General features: G+C 44.1%; 1 protein-coding gene and 1 long non-coding RNA gene across 2 annotated transcripts in view; one reads left to right on the forward strand and one right to left on the reverse strand.

Annotated features, from left to right (window-relative positions):
• wwc1 (WW and C2 domain containing 1) overlaps positions 1 to 16,538 on the reverse strand; it is a 46,737-nt gene that overhangs the window by 23,835 nt on the left and 6,364 nt on the right. Inside the window, exons 2-5 of the mRNA XM_080866740.1 lie at positions 5,896 to 6,005; positions 5,393 to 5,596; positions 4,498 to 4,574; positions 3,626 to 3,705 (exon numbers count right to left, since the gene is read on the reverse strand). Of these exons, the coding sequence (XP_080722866.1) occupies positions 3,626 to 3,705; positions 4,498 to 4,574; positions 5,393 to 5,596; positions 5,896 to 6,005 (471 nt within the window). The remainder of the gene's footprint in view (positions 1 to 3,625; positions 3,706 to 4,497; positions 4,575 to 5,392; positions 5,597 to 5,895; positions 6,006 to 16,538) is intronic.
• On the forward strand, positions 77 to 4,588 carry LOC308386910. The gene is made up of 3 exons (XR_013969871.1): positions 77 to 211; positions 4,239 to 4,369; positions 4,453 to 4,588. It is a non-coding gene; the product is annotated as an uncharacterized lncRNA (long non-coding RNA).

Genomic DNA, 16,538 nt, shown 5'->3' on the forward strand with positions numbered 1-16,538 from the left:
GCTGAAGGGGGAGGTGCCCTCTGGGTTTTTATGGTCGAGGGAGGTCACCTGGACCTGGTCATCAGCAGGTCCTGCTCCCGTTTGACACATGTGACCTCAGACTCACGTCCGCACTGAAACCCGCAACTTTAAGGCTGATTCACGGTCACGAGCACGTTTGACCCCGTCCTGTCAGACGAGGGCGGGCAGCTCATGAAAATCACTGTGCTTGGTAAGTAGTGTAGTATATTAATCAGCTGTAATCTTTAGGCTCCACCTTTAATACCAAATATAACAACACGTACTTCAATTTACTGAACAGCCATTTATCAATAAACTGAACACATGTATTCAGATTAATCACTTCATATATTTGGACTATTCTCCTTTCAGCTCAGTGTGAAGCTGAAACATCGATAAAGGTTCAAATTAATCTCTGTCTAATTTACAATCACAGGCACATCTGCGAGGTTTCCCTCCATGTTAACAGATTATATTATAATCCTCTACGAGAGCAGGGATGTTGGGCACCTGTCACATCAGCCCTGCCACTTTGTCTCAGCCGGTCTCTGTATTATGACAGACTGGATCAAAGAGCGGTTGCAGACCTGCTGCCGTCTACAACATCCTGGACTTCATTGCGTACAGTGTCTGTTTTCCTGAGTGTGCCTGAAGTGTTCAGAAGAAATCAAATCTTTTTCCTTCGTGCTAAAAAATGTGATTTCACGTCAAAACGATCCCAGTCCAGTGTTTTTCTCCTTTAAACATCCAGATTTGTGTGTAATGTTGATGTTTGATGGGACAGCCTGGTTGTTGAATTTGTGGGGAATGCTTTACTGCATCTTTGGTTACAATACTTGCTTGGATTTGATGCATTTATACGTTAGAGCTTGTGCAGGAGCTACAGGTGGATCTGCTGCGAGGCCTCTTTTCCATTTTTCAGAGCGCGGTCCAATGAACGAAGCTAAACTCAAGTCCCGGGAAGCCTGCGTTTACTTTTGGGTTTACATTTTTCTCTCTTTTTTTGCTCGTAAACTTTCACTCTCGTGTGTGGCAGTGAAAACTTATCAGGAGCCGAGCATGTGGCTGCATTCCAGTCTGAGCCGGGGGGGGATTGGCTGTCCGGACGCCGTCTGCGTAGCGAGTGGAGCGGGAGGGGAAAGTCGCGGAGGAATGCCGTCCGACCGCTCGCTCTTTAATCCTCCTGACACTCTCACTGTGCCGTGAGGGGCAAGACAAACAGACCCAACATTCCTGTTCGCACACAGAGGGAAAAAAGCCTCGGCCACTTTAAGTTCATATTCGGAGGGGTGGAAGCAGGTCAGAGGCGAGCGCTCACATCTGCATTGTTCCTGATAGAGTTTAACGATCAGAAGGAATGTGTGATATCAGCCGAGGCGATAAGTGGCGGCTCGTTTACACCACTTCAATCTCCACTTTCACGTTTACAGTTAGACACACACACACACACACACACACACACACACACACACACACACACACACACACACACACACACACACACACACACACACAGGGGCAAATTCCAAACATCGCTTCACTGTGATGCAGACAACAGAGGAGAGCACGGCGACGATATCGGTCAGCATCTGACACGTTCATGAATTCATGTGACGTGTTTTTCTGATTCTCCTGATCTCAGCTAGAAGACGCTTGTGTTCATTTTATTTATTTATTTATTTATTTTTTCAGTTTATTCATTTTTATTGTTGCCCGTTTTGTTTTCTTGCCGTAGCTCAAGTGCTTCGAATGTAGGGATGGGTATCGAAACCCGGTTCTTGTTGAGAACCGGTTCCCACTGTTTCATTTCCTTGGAATTGTTTGCCATTTTTGCAAACGATTCCCTCATCGATTCCAGAGCGTCATTTACCTGGCAGGAAACACGGCGGCTCAAACGCTCAAAAGTTTGGTTTTACTTTACGAGAGCGGATGACAACAGGGCAACTTGCAGTACTTGCAAAGTAGATATTTCATTTAAGGGAGGAAACACTACGAATATGCAAAAGCATTTGTTCACAAAACACACGATAACCTTAAATGAATGTCGTGTTTTTAATTCCGCTCCGGACTCGTGAATCTCAACCCAGCAGCAGCGGTAACGTTTGCACGTCCTCTCCTGTTAATGCGGCAGGTAAATAATCAACTAATAGAGCATATTATGTTAGCGCGATCTGCCTTATTACAAAACCTGCCATTACTGTGCATTTAGGCGACCACGATGAGACAGACAGAGTCTGGCTCAGATGCTGGCAGTTCTCGCTGCAGTCTACCGGTAGCGTCTCCTTTCAGGCCAGGATATACGAATGTCACCGAGCAGTGACTCAGTTTGTGGTCAAAGGCTTGCACCCATTTGCCACAGCAGATGATTTTCAGTAAGTGAATGTGTTTAATTGTAGGCAGGGACATTACTGGATATTCTTGTGTAATTGCTACAGAATAATTTATGTTATACTTTGTTATTGCAACAGAAGAATATTTATTTTATTATTTTACATTTACAATTTTTTTTCCTGGGGACCCTGTGACACCCCATTGAAGAGCCGCAGGCTGTGGATCTCTTAAGATCTCACTGTTGGGTTTGTAAGGCCATGTTACTCCTAAATTTCTATCTTGTTCAAAGAGAAGATATAAAACAAAGTTCTAAGCTAATCTTCTTTTTTAAAAAGAGTTGATAAGAGAATCGATAAAGAATCGAATCATTAAACAGAATCGAAAATGGAATCGGAATCGTGAAAATCTTATCAATACCCATCCCTATTCCAATGATAAAACTTTAATTTCAGACTCTTGAACTGTTATTACTGCATAACAGTTTTTTTCCATCCATCGTGAAGCTTTTCCTCCCAGACCAGACATTTGTGTTAGTGTTAGATTTTTGAATTTTCTGGAATAAAACAGGTGGTGGTTTACTCTGGATGAGGAACAGGAAGAATGCGAACGATAGCCCTGATGATCTGGGATCTACAGTAACCTGTGGTGAATGAGTTGTTTGTATGATAACCTGGTATAATATTCAAAACTGCACCTCAAAAAAGAAAAAGCCCTCCAGATTTCATCAAACAGGAATATTAATCCTGTGTTTGTTTGTGCCCGAAACGTCAACAAGAACTCGAGAACGGCTTCGGTCACACAATCTGAAATCCTTTTGTTCCTCGTTCGGGACGTCACACCAGCTCTGAACAGCACAAACATGGCTGCGCTTGATTTTCAGCCACAGCATCAGTAAACTTCCTCTTTGGCTGACATGTCGATGCAAACCCAGAATGAAAAAGTGAAAACCTGCCCAACAAACTAATATCGAAACAGCTGAGCATTAATCTTTAGGACGTGGCTGCTGATTGTCTCTCCGGGTGGAATTAATCTACCTGTCTGCCCTTTAAACTGGGCTGTGAGACTGAGGGAAGGTCACACAAACACTTTCTATTCATGTCAGATTCTGACCGCCTCGCAAATTAAATAAGGAGCCGAAAAAGGTGAGGACCGAACCCCCCAGCCGGCTGCTCGCGAGCACGCCTGTCAGCACTGCCCTTCAGCGAGGAGGACGGACTCGCTTTGCACCCCTCTGGACTCCAGCAAGGCAATCGAGGTAACGCAGCAAGAAGACACGGGAAACTTCAAAACTCACTCTTTGAGCGTCTCGAAGCCTTGCTCTTTGTACAGCAGCTCCTGCTTCATACAGGCGAGGTCCCGCTTCAACTTGTTCACCTGAGAAGAGGCAGAGACAGGGTGAGGGTTAGAGACCAAACCTCCAGGACCAAAACGTCTTACATCTTTAAAAGTGGCTCACAAATATGGAGTTTAATGCTTCAGAGCAGCTGAGCTCTGTGTGTTACCCTACAGGTGTTTAAACAAGACATTTCAGACAGTTTTTTCTACTCTCAGATCTGTATGATGTCACAGAGAGGGGCTCTCTCTTTATGGGGGGCAACCAATCAGAAGAACGTTGGCTTAAAAGTAGTTGGAGTGAAGGCGACATGGTTTGTATCAAAGGGAGCCCAGTATCAGGCAAATAAGGATCATTCTGAACCGTGAGTCATGCAAAGCGGCTCTAAAAGAGTCCAAAACATCTCACGAGGAAAGAATGAGTTTGGTATGTGGTCGTGCTGCTTTGAACAAATTAAAATGCTGACTATGTGGGGGGGCGTGGCCAGAGTTCGACTCAGGTGACTCTTCAAGTGCATAGTTGATCCACAGCCAGGAGGTGTGTGTGTGACGCTCTTTGTTTTTCCCCTTTCAAGATGAACAACAGCAGGGTTTACACCAGCCTAGGAGGCCAGAAAGCTCAACACCCCCACCCTGCAGCGAAGCGCCCGGCAGCCCGCAGTGCCCGCCGGCCGTTAACGTGTAAACTGTTCACTAATCAAAGCAGGTGGGTCGTCCTCTGCTGTAGGTAAATGTGACTCCGTGCTCTCTCTCACCTTATTTTCCTAATGTTTGTTTACATGCCTGCAGGCTCAGCTAACGTTATGCCTCCTATTTGGACGGAGGTGGTCTTACCCGACTTTTGGCCGTGGATATCTCGGCTTTGAGGATGTCCGGGTCGTACTTGCTGGAAGAGGACGATCTGGAATTCACTGTGGAAACAACGGGACGTTAGACGTTAGAGAGGCTGTGATTTCAGCTTCAGGCTGAGGCCGAAGCATTTGGTACAGTCTCAGTGAGGAAACCTCTGCTGAATTAGTTTTTAACAGAAAAGCTGAAAACCCCAAAAAATTATACAGAATTTATTTATTTTTTAAATGTGACAATGTACAGATTAATAAAAACGTTATTTTACTCTTTTTACTTTTATTGAACTATATTTATTAAATATTTGTATTTTTATTCTGAATTTGAATGCATTTTTAATTTCAATTTTATTTTTAAAAATATTTTCATTTTTTATTTTTTATATCTTGATAAATATTTTTATTTTACTTTTACTTGTTTGTTTTTATGTTAACTTTATTGATATTTATAAATATTATATTTATTTGAAAATTTAAAAAAAATTTCTTTTTTCAAATTAAGGAATTGTTTTTACATTTTAAAGTACATTTTATTATTTATTATTTATTTATTAATTCCCTTTTTTATTTTTAATAGTTTCTTAATTATTTATTTTATCTTTCTATATTCTTTTTATTATTTTCTTGTACTGACGACTGTTTTTGACACTTTTCTCACGATCACATGTATGAATGCGTGATTACTGCTGTCACTGTCACACTGTGTGATGCCAGCAGAATTAGGCGTTCTTCCTCCTGCTCTCACATCAGTGTCGTCTGCAGACATCAGTCACAGACTCCTGCTGACCTCCTCTGTCCATCACATCGCAAACACAAAGAGGTCAGAGCTGATCTCTCGTGTAAAATCAGACAGACGGAGGTTTTTGATTTCGGCCGTCACTCACAGCTCGTCTGCGACGTGGACTTGTCCCTCCACGCGTCGTTGAGCTGGCGGTACTCCTGCTGTGCCAGGCGGAGCCTCTGCTCCTTCACCTGGTAGATCTCCTTCTGGGCGCTGAGCGCGTCGCTGGCCACGGCCAGGTAGTCCCGCAGCATGGCCTCCTGCTCCCGCTGCCACTGGGCCCGCGGGTCCTCCAGCTGGGTGCTCTCTGGAGGAAAACACGATGAAGAGGAAACATGAGCAGGAGTTCAAAGGTTGGAAGAGGCACAAAGCTTAAAAACCTTTCTTAGCTTTCTTTTGATGCAGCAGAGGAACTGATCACAGCTTCTTAATGTACAACAGAACAGAAAAGACTGTTACGACAGTGTAATTCAGCAGTGTCCCATAAACCTGCCGGTCCTTTGCTTCATGAAGCTGAGCCGCCTCCAAGCCTGAGCGAGAGGCTGACTGGTGCCTTAGCTCATTCACAGAGGAGGGAGAAACAGGATGATGAGGAGAGAAACTCACTGGTGTTGTGGTCGACATAGTACGCTCCGACGACGGGGTCGTACGCCTCCTCCCAGCCAACCGGCAGCTCGTCCCCGATGCAGTCGGCGAACGTCAGAGGCTTCGTCTGCCTGAGAAACAGAAAAACAGAGTCAGAGCACAGAAAGCTCTTCATCACTCCTCATCATCAGGGCTGCCACAGATCCGGATGCAAAGGAGGGCTCTGACTCGCCTGTTTGCATGAGTTCTACATGTTTTTGTGTTGCCCGCTCGATGTTTAAGATCGAGTCCATTAAAGCTGTTTATTTGGAAACGCGTCCAAATCAAACCCAAACATTCAAACCCTGCTGAATGAACCCACTCAAACACTGTTTTTATCCCCACTCGCTCTCTGTGTGAAAGCTTCTTCAGCAGCAGCAGCAGGAGGAGGGGGATAGGAGAAAGGCTGGGTGTGTAGGGGGGTGGTCCCTGTCACTCATCACAATAGGAGGAAACCGACCCGCCACATTCCACAGGCGGTGGTGACGCATCGCCTGGAGGTTTCCGGGGCAACCTCTCGACCTCAAAGCGCCTTGGCTGACATTAAATATTAAAAATCCCACGTGGACTCATAACAACCACGTTACCGTGTCATATTCTCCACTTCACAGTCCTGCTGTGCGTGAACTGATCTCAGGACATCAACCAGAGGAAAGCTGGGACTTTTTTATTAAATGCCCACTGAAGACTCATTTTATTTTTTATATTACTCCTACACGACATCTTTAGAAAGCGATTTATAATTTAATTTTGAAATTATATTAACTATATGGAAATGGATGGAAAGGAAGGATGCGCCTCCATCTGAGCCGTATTTGTATTTATAGCTTTGCCAGCTTGTCCCCTGCTCTCGGCCTCGCTGTGTGTGCACCTCCTCGCACACAGAGTGGAGCAGGCTTGACTTCAAAGTAAAAGTCGTGCTTTACTGCTGAAACGACACATTTCAAAAAGCCTCAACTTTTACTTTGACGGTCTCCGTTTACAGTTTGCATCACTCTTAGTTTCACAGCTGCTTCATCAGCGGTAACCTGCGAGTAAGCAAAGCACACAGGTCTTTGTCTCAGTACGAGTACCTCTATGTGATCATGTTTCCTCCAGAAACCGCTCGCCAACCATTTTTGATCGTTGCCTCGCCAAATGGTTGCTAAGCGCTCACTGTGTGGCTTAAGTTTCTACTTCCCATGTCTGTGAGTCTGCAAGGGTCCGAGTGATGTAAATTTGACCATCAGACAGCGGGCACAGGGGTTTATATGGATGCCATGTGCCTGTTTTGGTGGTCGCGCACACTCGTCCACAGGCAGAGTCCACAGAAGTACAACCGGAATGACCGAGTGTAATCAAGGCTGTAACGACGACTTCTAACTTAAGTGCAACAAAAGCTTCCAAACAAGTGTTTGGCACATAAGAGCTCGAGCGAGCGGGACAGAAGCCGAGAGTCAGCTGTGATTTTCAGTCACGTCGACACGCTCAAGAAGTAAAAGCTGCTGAGTGAAAAAACTCCACACTGTTCGTCCTTTTAATGCCAACTTCCTCCGTCCTGTTTCAGATCTCCTGCTGCTGACGTGAGCTGAACAGATCCACACCCGATCCAGCTGGACTCAGAACCCAAACACTGGATCGTGTCCATAGTTTCTGCTTCTTTGTACTAACAGTACTCATCTTTTTATATATAATTCACAATGTTCACCACATGTTTGGTGAATGGATAACTAAAAGTGAATACTTTCAAAACAGTAAACTGAATATTAATCTGTTTTTTTATGGTTTATATTTTCAGAGATGTTGACATGTTAGCCACAACTTAAAGTGAGTTTGACCCTCGTGGCTCACGTCATCCAAATATGAGAAGCTGAAAATCCACATCCATAAATGATGCTGCCCTCGTTTTCCTCACTTTAAGGTTTCATTTTGTTTAGATACGGAAACTCAAACACATCATCCCAGCGTGCCAATTATCAGTCGACAAAAAGCCTGTGTGTGTGTGTGTGTGTGTGTGTGTGTGTGTGTGTGTGTGTGTGTGCGTGTGCGTGTGTGTGTGTGAGATAAAAGCATTTGGATGTGTCTGTGTGCTAAGCTTTGTCCAGGCAAACACACAGATGTATGTGTGTTTGATTCACTGATTCCGAGGTTTGTCGCTAGCGTTTCTTTTCAGCGTTCCTTCGTTATGTCGTGACTGCAGATAAACTCGGAGTCGGCTCACTGCTGACGGCAGAAACTGAACTGGGTCCTTTTTCAGCTGATGAATAATGAAAGGGGCCCGGAGAAGACCCCCTCAGCTCAGCTCTAAATTTAGCCGGGGAAGACGGAGAGGCTGCTGATCCCAGAGAGAGCCGGCAGTCCGACCGGCCGGCAGCTCAGGTATCCCATTATTTGATTCCTCTCTTTCTGTTTCCTCCCACTGGCTAAATCCTATCCTCTGATCGTCAAGGGGAGTCGCTAACATAGTCGCTCTCCGTCACAGTTTCCCCTCACAGCGGCGGACCAGCTGGCAGCGGTGGCGACGGCCTTCGTTTCACCGTCAGTCAATCAAATGGTGCTTGTGTGCTTCTCGCATGCTTCACTGCATCAGCGCTCAAACCGCCTGCAACGGCCAAGGGAGCAGATCAAAAACAAGCCACAGTGAGCGTAAACAAGCGTGCCGATAATACCTCAACAATGAGACGTGTTCAGTCATGTGTGTTTGGACCGTTAGTGTCCAAAATCAACAAAATCTAAATCCAGCACACTTTAAGAAGTCCTCACATGCCACAGCGTGAAGGTGAACACCTCGGGTATGTGTGTTCACGTGTTTTTACTTTAGATGACAGGAAAATTTAAAAAAGGCAACTTTCTCCTGAGTGGGATCCCCAAGATGACCATATTAGGGATATCCTCTCTCTATGACATCATACAGATCCAAGAGTAGAAAAAAAATTGTCTGAAGCGGAGTGTTTCGATCAGGCTCGCAGGGGCCTGGAGCTGGAAGAGGAAACCTGTTGTCACACAGCTCACCTGCAGGGCTGCCAGTCATCCATGTGGATGCTGGTTTCTACTTCAGACCAGTCGAGCATTACTGAGCTAAATCTCCATTTACAGGGCACTTCTGAGCGTGGAAATCACGCAAGATTACACATTTAATGCACCGCTGCCATTAGAGAAGCAGTAAACTGTTATTTTCTTTGCACTTACAGATTTTAAAACTACATCCTGTGAGTTTGGGCGTAAGCGGCAGGATTCAGAGGGGATAATGCTGGAGTCGCCAGCCCCACCACAAAAAAAAAAAAAAAAAAAAAATTTAATTGCACCAATTACAGGACTTTTAGCGTCACATGAAAGGCTGCACATTTTTGAGCTCACACGAGACTCAAAGAAGAAGCATAAAAGTCATTCTGGTGACGTTCTGGTCAAAAATGAATTTGCAGTCTAACAAAAGTGGGTGAAAACCTGATACGAGTACGTGCACCCCCCCACGCTCAGGTTTCACATACCAAGGTAAACACTGAGCCGAGCCTCGGCGCTCTGATGCAAACTGACAAAACGAGAGGCAGAGTGCAAACACACAGGGCGGCGAGCTGCATAGCTGAGCGGTGAGTCAGGCGGCGTGCAAATTCCTCAGGTTGAGTTATGAGGCTTCAAACCAGTTCATAGCTGCTCAAGGTCCAACTGTAAAACACCCTCACCACATCACAGCCATAAAGCTCCACCGACAGATAACCAGTGGATTCATTACTGAGACGGCCTGCCCCGTGTCACCCACCTCATACCTGCGTTATCTGACCAATAACATTCCTTTGTTCTGATGACACACGTTCAGGGCCAGCAGCAGAGACCTGACGCGGCAGTCTGGACAGTTTATAAGCACTTTCCTCATTCTTTGAGTCTCGAGGTGTAAAACCTCCCGCTGAGAGCGAGAGGTTGTTGACTGTACAAGAAGAAGAGCGGATGATACGTTTGAATTTGGACTCCACATCCCTGTCATCCAAACCTGTACGCCGGCTAAAGCTGCAGACCTTGGGCTGTGGAGCCCGCTGCCCTCTATAGATGGGTTTCGCTTCCCAACAGATGACGCAGTTTTGTAAAAAAAATAATGCATTTTTGCTTTTAAAGCTCAGTGAAAACCCGTGTCGACCAGTTTACCGCCCCAGAAAAGCAGGTGCTGCGTTCAAACTTTGGGCGCCTGCAGAAGACTCAAGGTCTGCATCGTCCAAACTCTGACCTCGTCGTGTCCTTCAAGGTACTCAAACTGATTACAAACAGTTTCTTTATAAAGGAAAGCAACATAATTCAAAATGAATCAAATGACATCCAAACATTTTTCAGCGTGGTTTGAATCAGCGAGGACAAAATGACACATGTGTAACCGCATCTGTGTTTTTAACCCCGTCACACACTCAACACCCCGGGTACACTGAGCCGTCACCCAACATCAGCTGCAGGTGTCGTTTCATACATTAAAACAGCCATCTTTATTATATTTCCCTTTACAGAATCATTTATTATATTACAGTCACATTTTTAAGTTGACATTTTACCGTATTTTTAGCGTTTTACTTATTTATTCCATTTATTTGAGCTCTAAATGGAGTAAAACTAACAATCACTCAAAAATGATTATTTTTTGTATTTTTTTTATCCAATTGATTAATTTTGTCTTCTGAGTTATTCTCCTTTTAATTATTTCAACTTAATTAATTCTTCTCAAGCCACAGTTTTGTTATTAGTTGGATATATGTTGCATATATATTAGGGGTGCAACCATACACAAAATTCACGATTCGATATTTTTTCGATACAAAAAAAAAATGTTCATGCCTTTTTAATTTGTCATTTATTAAAATTATAAATATATATTTTAACTCAAAAGTACAGTTTTTAAATTTAATGTTGCTGAAACAACAAAGTAGTAAAAAAATAAATATATCTGATTGAGGAATCACTCAAAAGAGAGTTTATTACAGAGAAATGTCTCTTTCCAAAATAAAAGCTATACTATCCGCTTCTTCTGGGCTATATTCTCAGCAGCATATTAAACATATCAGGTCCCCATAAGGAGAATCCTGTGCTAACGGCTGTCTAAATGACTCTGGTAAAGTTTGTAGCATGCGTGCTTGTTGTTTTTGTCTTGGCACTAGGATGATGTCAGCGCAAATGTGCAGTCATATTCGTTGTGTTCCCACTAGTGCTTTCAGGTTAATCTCGTTGAAATGACCTTAACGCCACAACACGGCAAATCTCCGTTAACGAGCTACCTCTGATCGCCCCGTGCATGGGGCAGGACGGCCAACACGTTAACGAGCTAACTGCGCTAACACACTAGTTCCCACCCATGTAATTGAGCATTGCGTGGCACATCCGACATACTGTTTTACTTTAGTCCATGACTCGCTTACCTTCAGGGTCATACGTCACATGAAAACCAAAATAGTTCCAAAGGCCAGATCTGAATGAGGGTGGGGGAGGTTCAATTTGCCATGTTGCAAGTAGAGCTTAACTTCTGTCTCGCTAGCTTGCCCTGCGCTCTTCCTTCTGACTATGCTTTCTGTGTTGAGCACTCAGTGGATCTGCGCTCGACTCCTAGGCGGAGTAGTCGAACGCAGATTCACTGAGCGCTCAACACAGACAGCATCGTCAGAAGGAAAGTTGATAAAAGAAATTACAAATGTTGTATTGTTCGATACATATGCGTACCGAACCGAAAGCACTGTATCGAACGGTTCAATATCGATACGAATATCGTTGCACCCCTAATATATGCGTGTATCTTGAACATCTGGCCATCAGAACGTGGATTTTGACTGAATTTTCAGCTTTAATGATGACTAAAGACCTCGCACTGTTAAATGTTGAAAACCGAGATCAGAATCAGGATGTGTGTCCATGGATGAGGATGAGTTTTCTCGTGTGAATTTGTGTTTAGTCTGGGACGTGTTTGTTTATGTTAAAATAAAAATCTAAAACAGAAATCCTGGTTCTGTTTTTTACTTGTTTTCTTCCCCTCGTTTCTTCTTTTCATTCGGGCTGAAGTTCTGCATAAACCGCTGCATGCTGAGCGAGCTTTAGAGCCCAAGGCCACCATTAAAATGGGACTGCACAATTCACAAATAGCCTTGTTAATTAACAAAGAGCAGTTTTTATAGCTTCAGAATCAGGCCATAACAGCGCAGGAGGAAAGCACAGTGACAGAAAATAACAAATATTCCTGCACAGCTGCAGGTGGACTCCATATTCAAATACAGAGCATCAGCTAAGCTGCTGCTCTCGCTTTAAATACAGGACGAGTGTAAGAGATGCTCCGAGTGTGGAAATCAGACTCGCTGTCCGTCTTCATTCCTGACTACAATGGGAGGATTTACACATGACTGCAGCCTTCAATTCAAACCACCTCGTCCCCGAGGTTCCTTTACGAGAAACGATGCTGTAATCCAGAGCAAACATCGATGAGCGCATGAAGCGATACGGGAATGAGGGGGAAACCTGTTCGACGCTGCAGGAGTAAAAACAAACAGCGGAGAGGTCGTCCTTCCATTTGTGAGTCAGCCTTTAAGTTCACGCGGTGCACATTTCTGCTGTCAGGCGAACGCACGTCTGACAGCGGGAAGCGTTCCACCTTCGTTTCCTCTCCGTGTGAAGAAGTCAAAACACGTCATCTTCCAGGTGTTTGAACTCATCACAACAAGCTACACCCAACACACAAACACATCCTGTTCCAAAGTTTCACCCCATGAAGCCACACACGAACGCCGCGGGGCCTGAGGGCTCACGCTGGGTCTTTCCCAGAAGCATCAATCAGACACGTTAACCAAAATTAAGCCTTTAAAGTCGCCGCCAAGCTGAAAGTCCCTGAGCCACTGTTACCTACACATGTACACTCGGTACTCATTCAGAGGGTTTGCTTACATTTATTTACTTTTCCTCAAAACTGCTTTTGTATGTCCTCTAAATCTTCCAGGCTTTAAGCTTCTTTCTTTAACTCAAGTCATCCAAAGTTAATCATGAACAAGACGGAGGCAGGTGAAGGAGGAACTGGGTGACCTCCATCTAAAGAAGAAAGAGTGGGAAGCAGGGGTTTCTAATTCATAACTGCTGTAATGTTACAACATGAATAAAACCAACTCTTTAGATGAAGGAGGAGGAGGAGAAATGGCTCGTGAAAGCTTTTGTTTCTGCACCAGTCCGACCAAAGTAAAACCCTCTCATGCTTTGCTGAATAATAAGTCATGAGAGTCGCTGGTTACGCATTAAAACCAGCACGGAGCGGCGGTTAGATCCCGGTTTACAGTTTGCAGGGCCTCACGCTGCACTTTGACCCCGTGCACCTTGGCAGGCAGTGAAAGGGATTTCAGATGAATCGGGCCTTTTGGTTGGCGGCTCTGCGAGCGCTCGGCCCCTCACGTTGTGTGTTTCAGGAATGCGCCTGTGTTGTTTTTTGTGGGTTTTTTTAAATTCAGGACTTTTGTTTTCTTCTTTCTGCACTTTTAAGACTGTCGAGTGTAAAACAACCAGAGGAGAAATTCTCCATTCCACCTTAAAACACACCAGCGACTGTGTGTTTGTTATCTCACCAGCAGCCCAAATAAGTGGAGGCCGACAACCGACGGTACGCTGACACCTGCAACAAATTCTCACTTCCTCTGCTGACTGCAGCTCATCTTGTTTTAATAAAAAACAGAAAAACCTGAAGATTTAAAAGATTTCTAAAAATTCCCAGCTGGTAACTTCGATCGCCTCCCGGCAGTTATTTTATAGACCGTGAGCTGACTTTGCCCTGTGTGATCAGTCTGGTTTTGTTCAGATTGGTGTTGGGGGTTTTTTCGCATAACTGCTCAAAAAGACATGAAAGTGTCACCAGATCAATGTTTCTCACACTCGGATCTCTCTGGGAATCTGCCACAAGCCGTCGGGCAGCTACACCGCCCGTGAATAAAGACCTGGATGGGAAGCTTGACATCTGCAGAGATCCAGCTACAGGACAGGCAGCTAACTGTGGTTGCCTCCACCAAGGAAAAGCTTTGAATGAACTCTGATGAGACCCTGTAGGGGTGTCGACTGTTAACAGTCCATTAACACTAACACATGCACGAGATCTTCATGGTCAACTTCAGGATTTGTTTGTGGAAAAATGGACAAAAAACCTGATAACATAGAAACTATGATTCTTCCAGGTGTTCTGTGTCATGTCACATTTGACCCCCGACCTCCCCTAGAAGGTCACTATATTGATCTGCAAGTCAAAGTGATAACAATGCTACATAGAGCATTAAAGTTAAAGTTATGTTTTTTTACTGCCATTTCTTGTTCTGCTAACATGAAGGCATGAAGTGATTCATGGGGGTTCTAAATTATCACCTCATGTTGGACTTCTGACCTCTTCTTCAAGCTCAAATAAGGTCAAACCTCCATAAAATACCATGTCACATTTGACCTCTGACCTCACTTTTATATTTCCCATCTGGCTTCCCTTCAAGTTGACCTCATTGTGTTTTAGAGAAAGTAAGAGAAAGACAGTGAGCTGTTTAGTTAGTGAATAAACTATAGTATAATAATAATAATAATATATCACAAGTAGGGCTGGGCCAGCTCATACCGTTCACAGTAATACCGGTATAATGTTGGGCAACGATAAGAAAATTAAATATCGCGATAGAATATGGGTAAAACGCGCAGGCGCAGGGCCTTTGTTTTCATACGCACATGGCAGAAAAAGCATGGCAGCGACGGAGAATGAGAAGGGCGAGAGCGGATCGTTCAATGAAACGAACCAGAATTGGTTTGTAAAAATGCTGCAACTTCAGTGGTGTGGAACTGGTTTAGCTTTCCCCCGTCAGATACACAACAAAGCACTATTTTTGGTAGCACATGCTAGCGGGCCGTCGTTATTACCGTGTTGTTTGGAAAATACGGCACACTTAAAATCAATCCTTTGATTTTTCTGAAAATCGACAGAGCCCCGTATAATCCCGTGTGCCTTATGTATGAAATCTGGTTGTGTTTACTGACCTCGAAACGATTTTATGTACACGGCGCTCGAAAATCTGTCAAATGTTTCAGTACGACTTTGCTAAGCTACGAAGCCGCACCGCTTGATGGATTGTCGGAGCATTACGGCTATCGTAGGCGGAGCCTCGCGGAGTGATACGTACTGTGCTTCAACATAATATTACCGTATTGTGTGTGTATAACCTCTTTTTAAGTTTTGTGGATATTATACATGGTTATGCTGAGGATATGTCGGCCAGTTTCCACTGTAAATGCCTTTTAGTTAAACTGTCAGCGAGGAATTTGCATTTGCACTGTTACATTTTTATCTAACTTTAATGCACATAAAAACAGCTGCTTGTTTAAGTGAAAATACATTGATGGGGTTTTTTGCACTAATAAAGTTGTGGAGTTGTAAAGTATTTTGTCTAGTGTCAGTTATATCGTCAGTTATATCGTTATCGCAAATTTTCAAATGTATATCGTGATAAATATTTTTGGTCATATCGCCCTGCTCTAATCACAAGCTCAAGGTTCTTCATGTCCAGTTATTTAAAACTCCATGTTTGTGTAATCAAAGTAAACATCTGTCACGCTGCCCTTCACTGCACTACAAACTTCTGAAAGTTCATTTAAAAAGAACAAAGAAAACAAAGTGAATGTGTAAAAAAATACAGCGCTGTTCTCTTCAAAGCAAACGCCGCCCACAGAGCGAGAGGGTTGGTGGCGGTTTGCGCTCTCAGAGTGCTTCTTGTTTATTAGCTGTTATTTATTAGGCCGGTATGCGATTGGTTTGGCTTGTCTGTCTGGTTATTTACGTGCAGATAGAGCTGGGCGATAGAACGATAACGATATGTATCGCGATATAACTTTTACTCGATAGAGAAATTAAACTATCGCGATAGACCTCGCCACTCTTGTCCTCTTAAAAAAAAGAAAGAAGAAAAAAGAAAGAAAAAAAAAAAAAAGGTCAGCCAATCCAAATTCAGTAGCGCAGAGCCGAACCAATCACAGCCGCAGCGTCACGTCGCGTGACTTGTTACGTACAGCACAAGTGCCAAGCCGCACGTGGGTTTGTTTGGGAAGCAGCCAGCGGGTAATGGAGCCAGCGCGTAATGGAGGAAATGAGTGTGCCGACTAGAAAAATCAACCGAGCGTGACCGAAGAGAAAACAGATGATGGTTCCAACGCCGGAGAGATTGTCGAACGGAAGAGCCATAGAAGTTCCGTAGTGTGAAGGTATTTCTGCTATTTCAAGTCTGACAAAAAACAGAGTAGCGTGCACTGTAAATTGTGCCGAAAGCAAGTCTGGAAATACAATAAACTGGTGCATGCGTCACACTGTGCGCCACGTTATTTCTACAATACTGTTACTGTTAATTCTACTCTCTGCAGTGTTTAAATGCTTACATATACACACAGTTACTGTCCCTCCACACATACGGCTCGGTTCTGCTTCTATGCCCCAGCTTTGTTTACTTTTTCCCACCGAGGCTTCTAGACTTCTGATTGGCCAACATTTCTGCACGGTTAGGAATCTAGCGCCACCTGCTGCTTTGGCATGTTCATAGCAGCGTTTTCCTTCATTTCTGCCTTTATGTGTGGACGGGATTATTTTTTAAAACGAAAACGGAAAATCTCCGTTTTCAAAAATACCCGTGTACGTGTGG

Source organism: Rhamphochromis sp. 'chilingali' (assembly GCF_963969265.1).
Source record: "Rhamphochromis sp. 'chilingali' genome assembly, chromosome: 19".
Lineage (NCBI taxonomy): Eukaryota > Metazoa > Chordata > Actinopteri > Cichliformes > Cichlidae > Rhamphochromis > Rhamphochromis sp. 'chilingali'.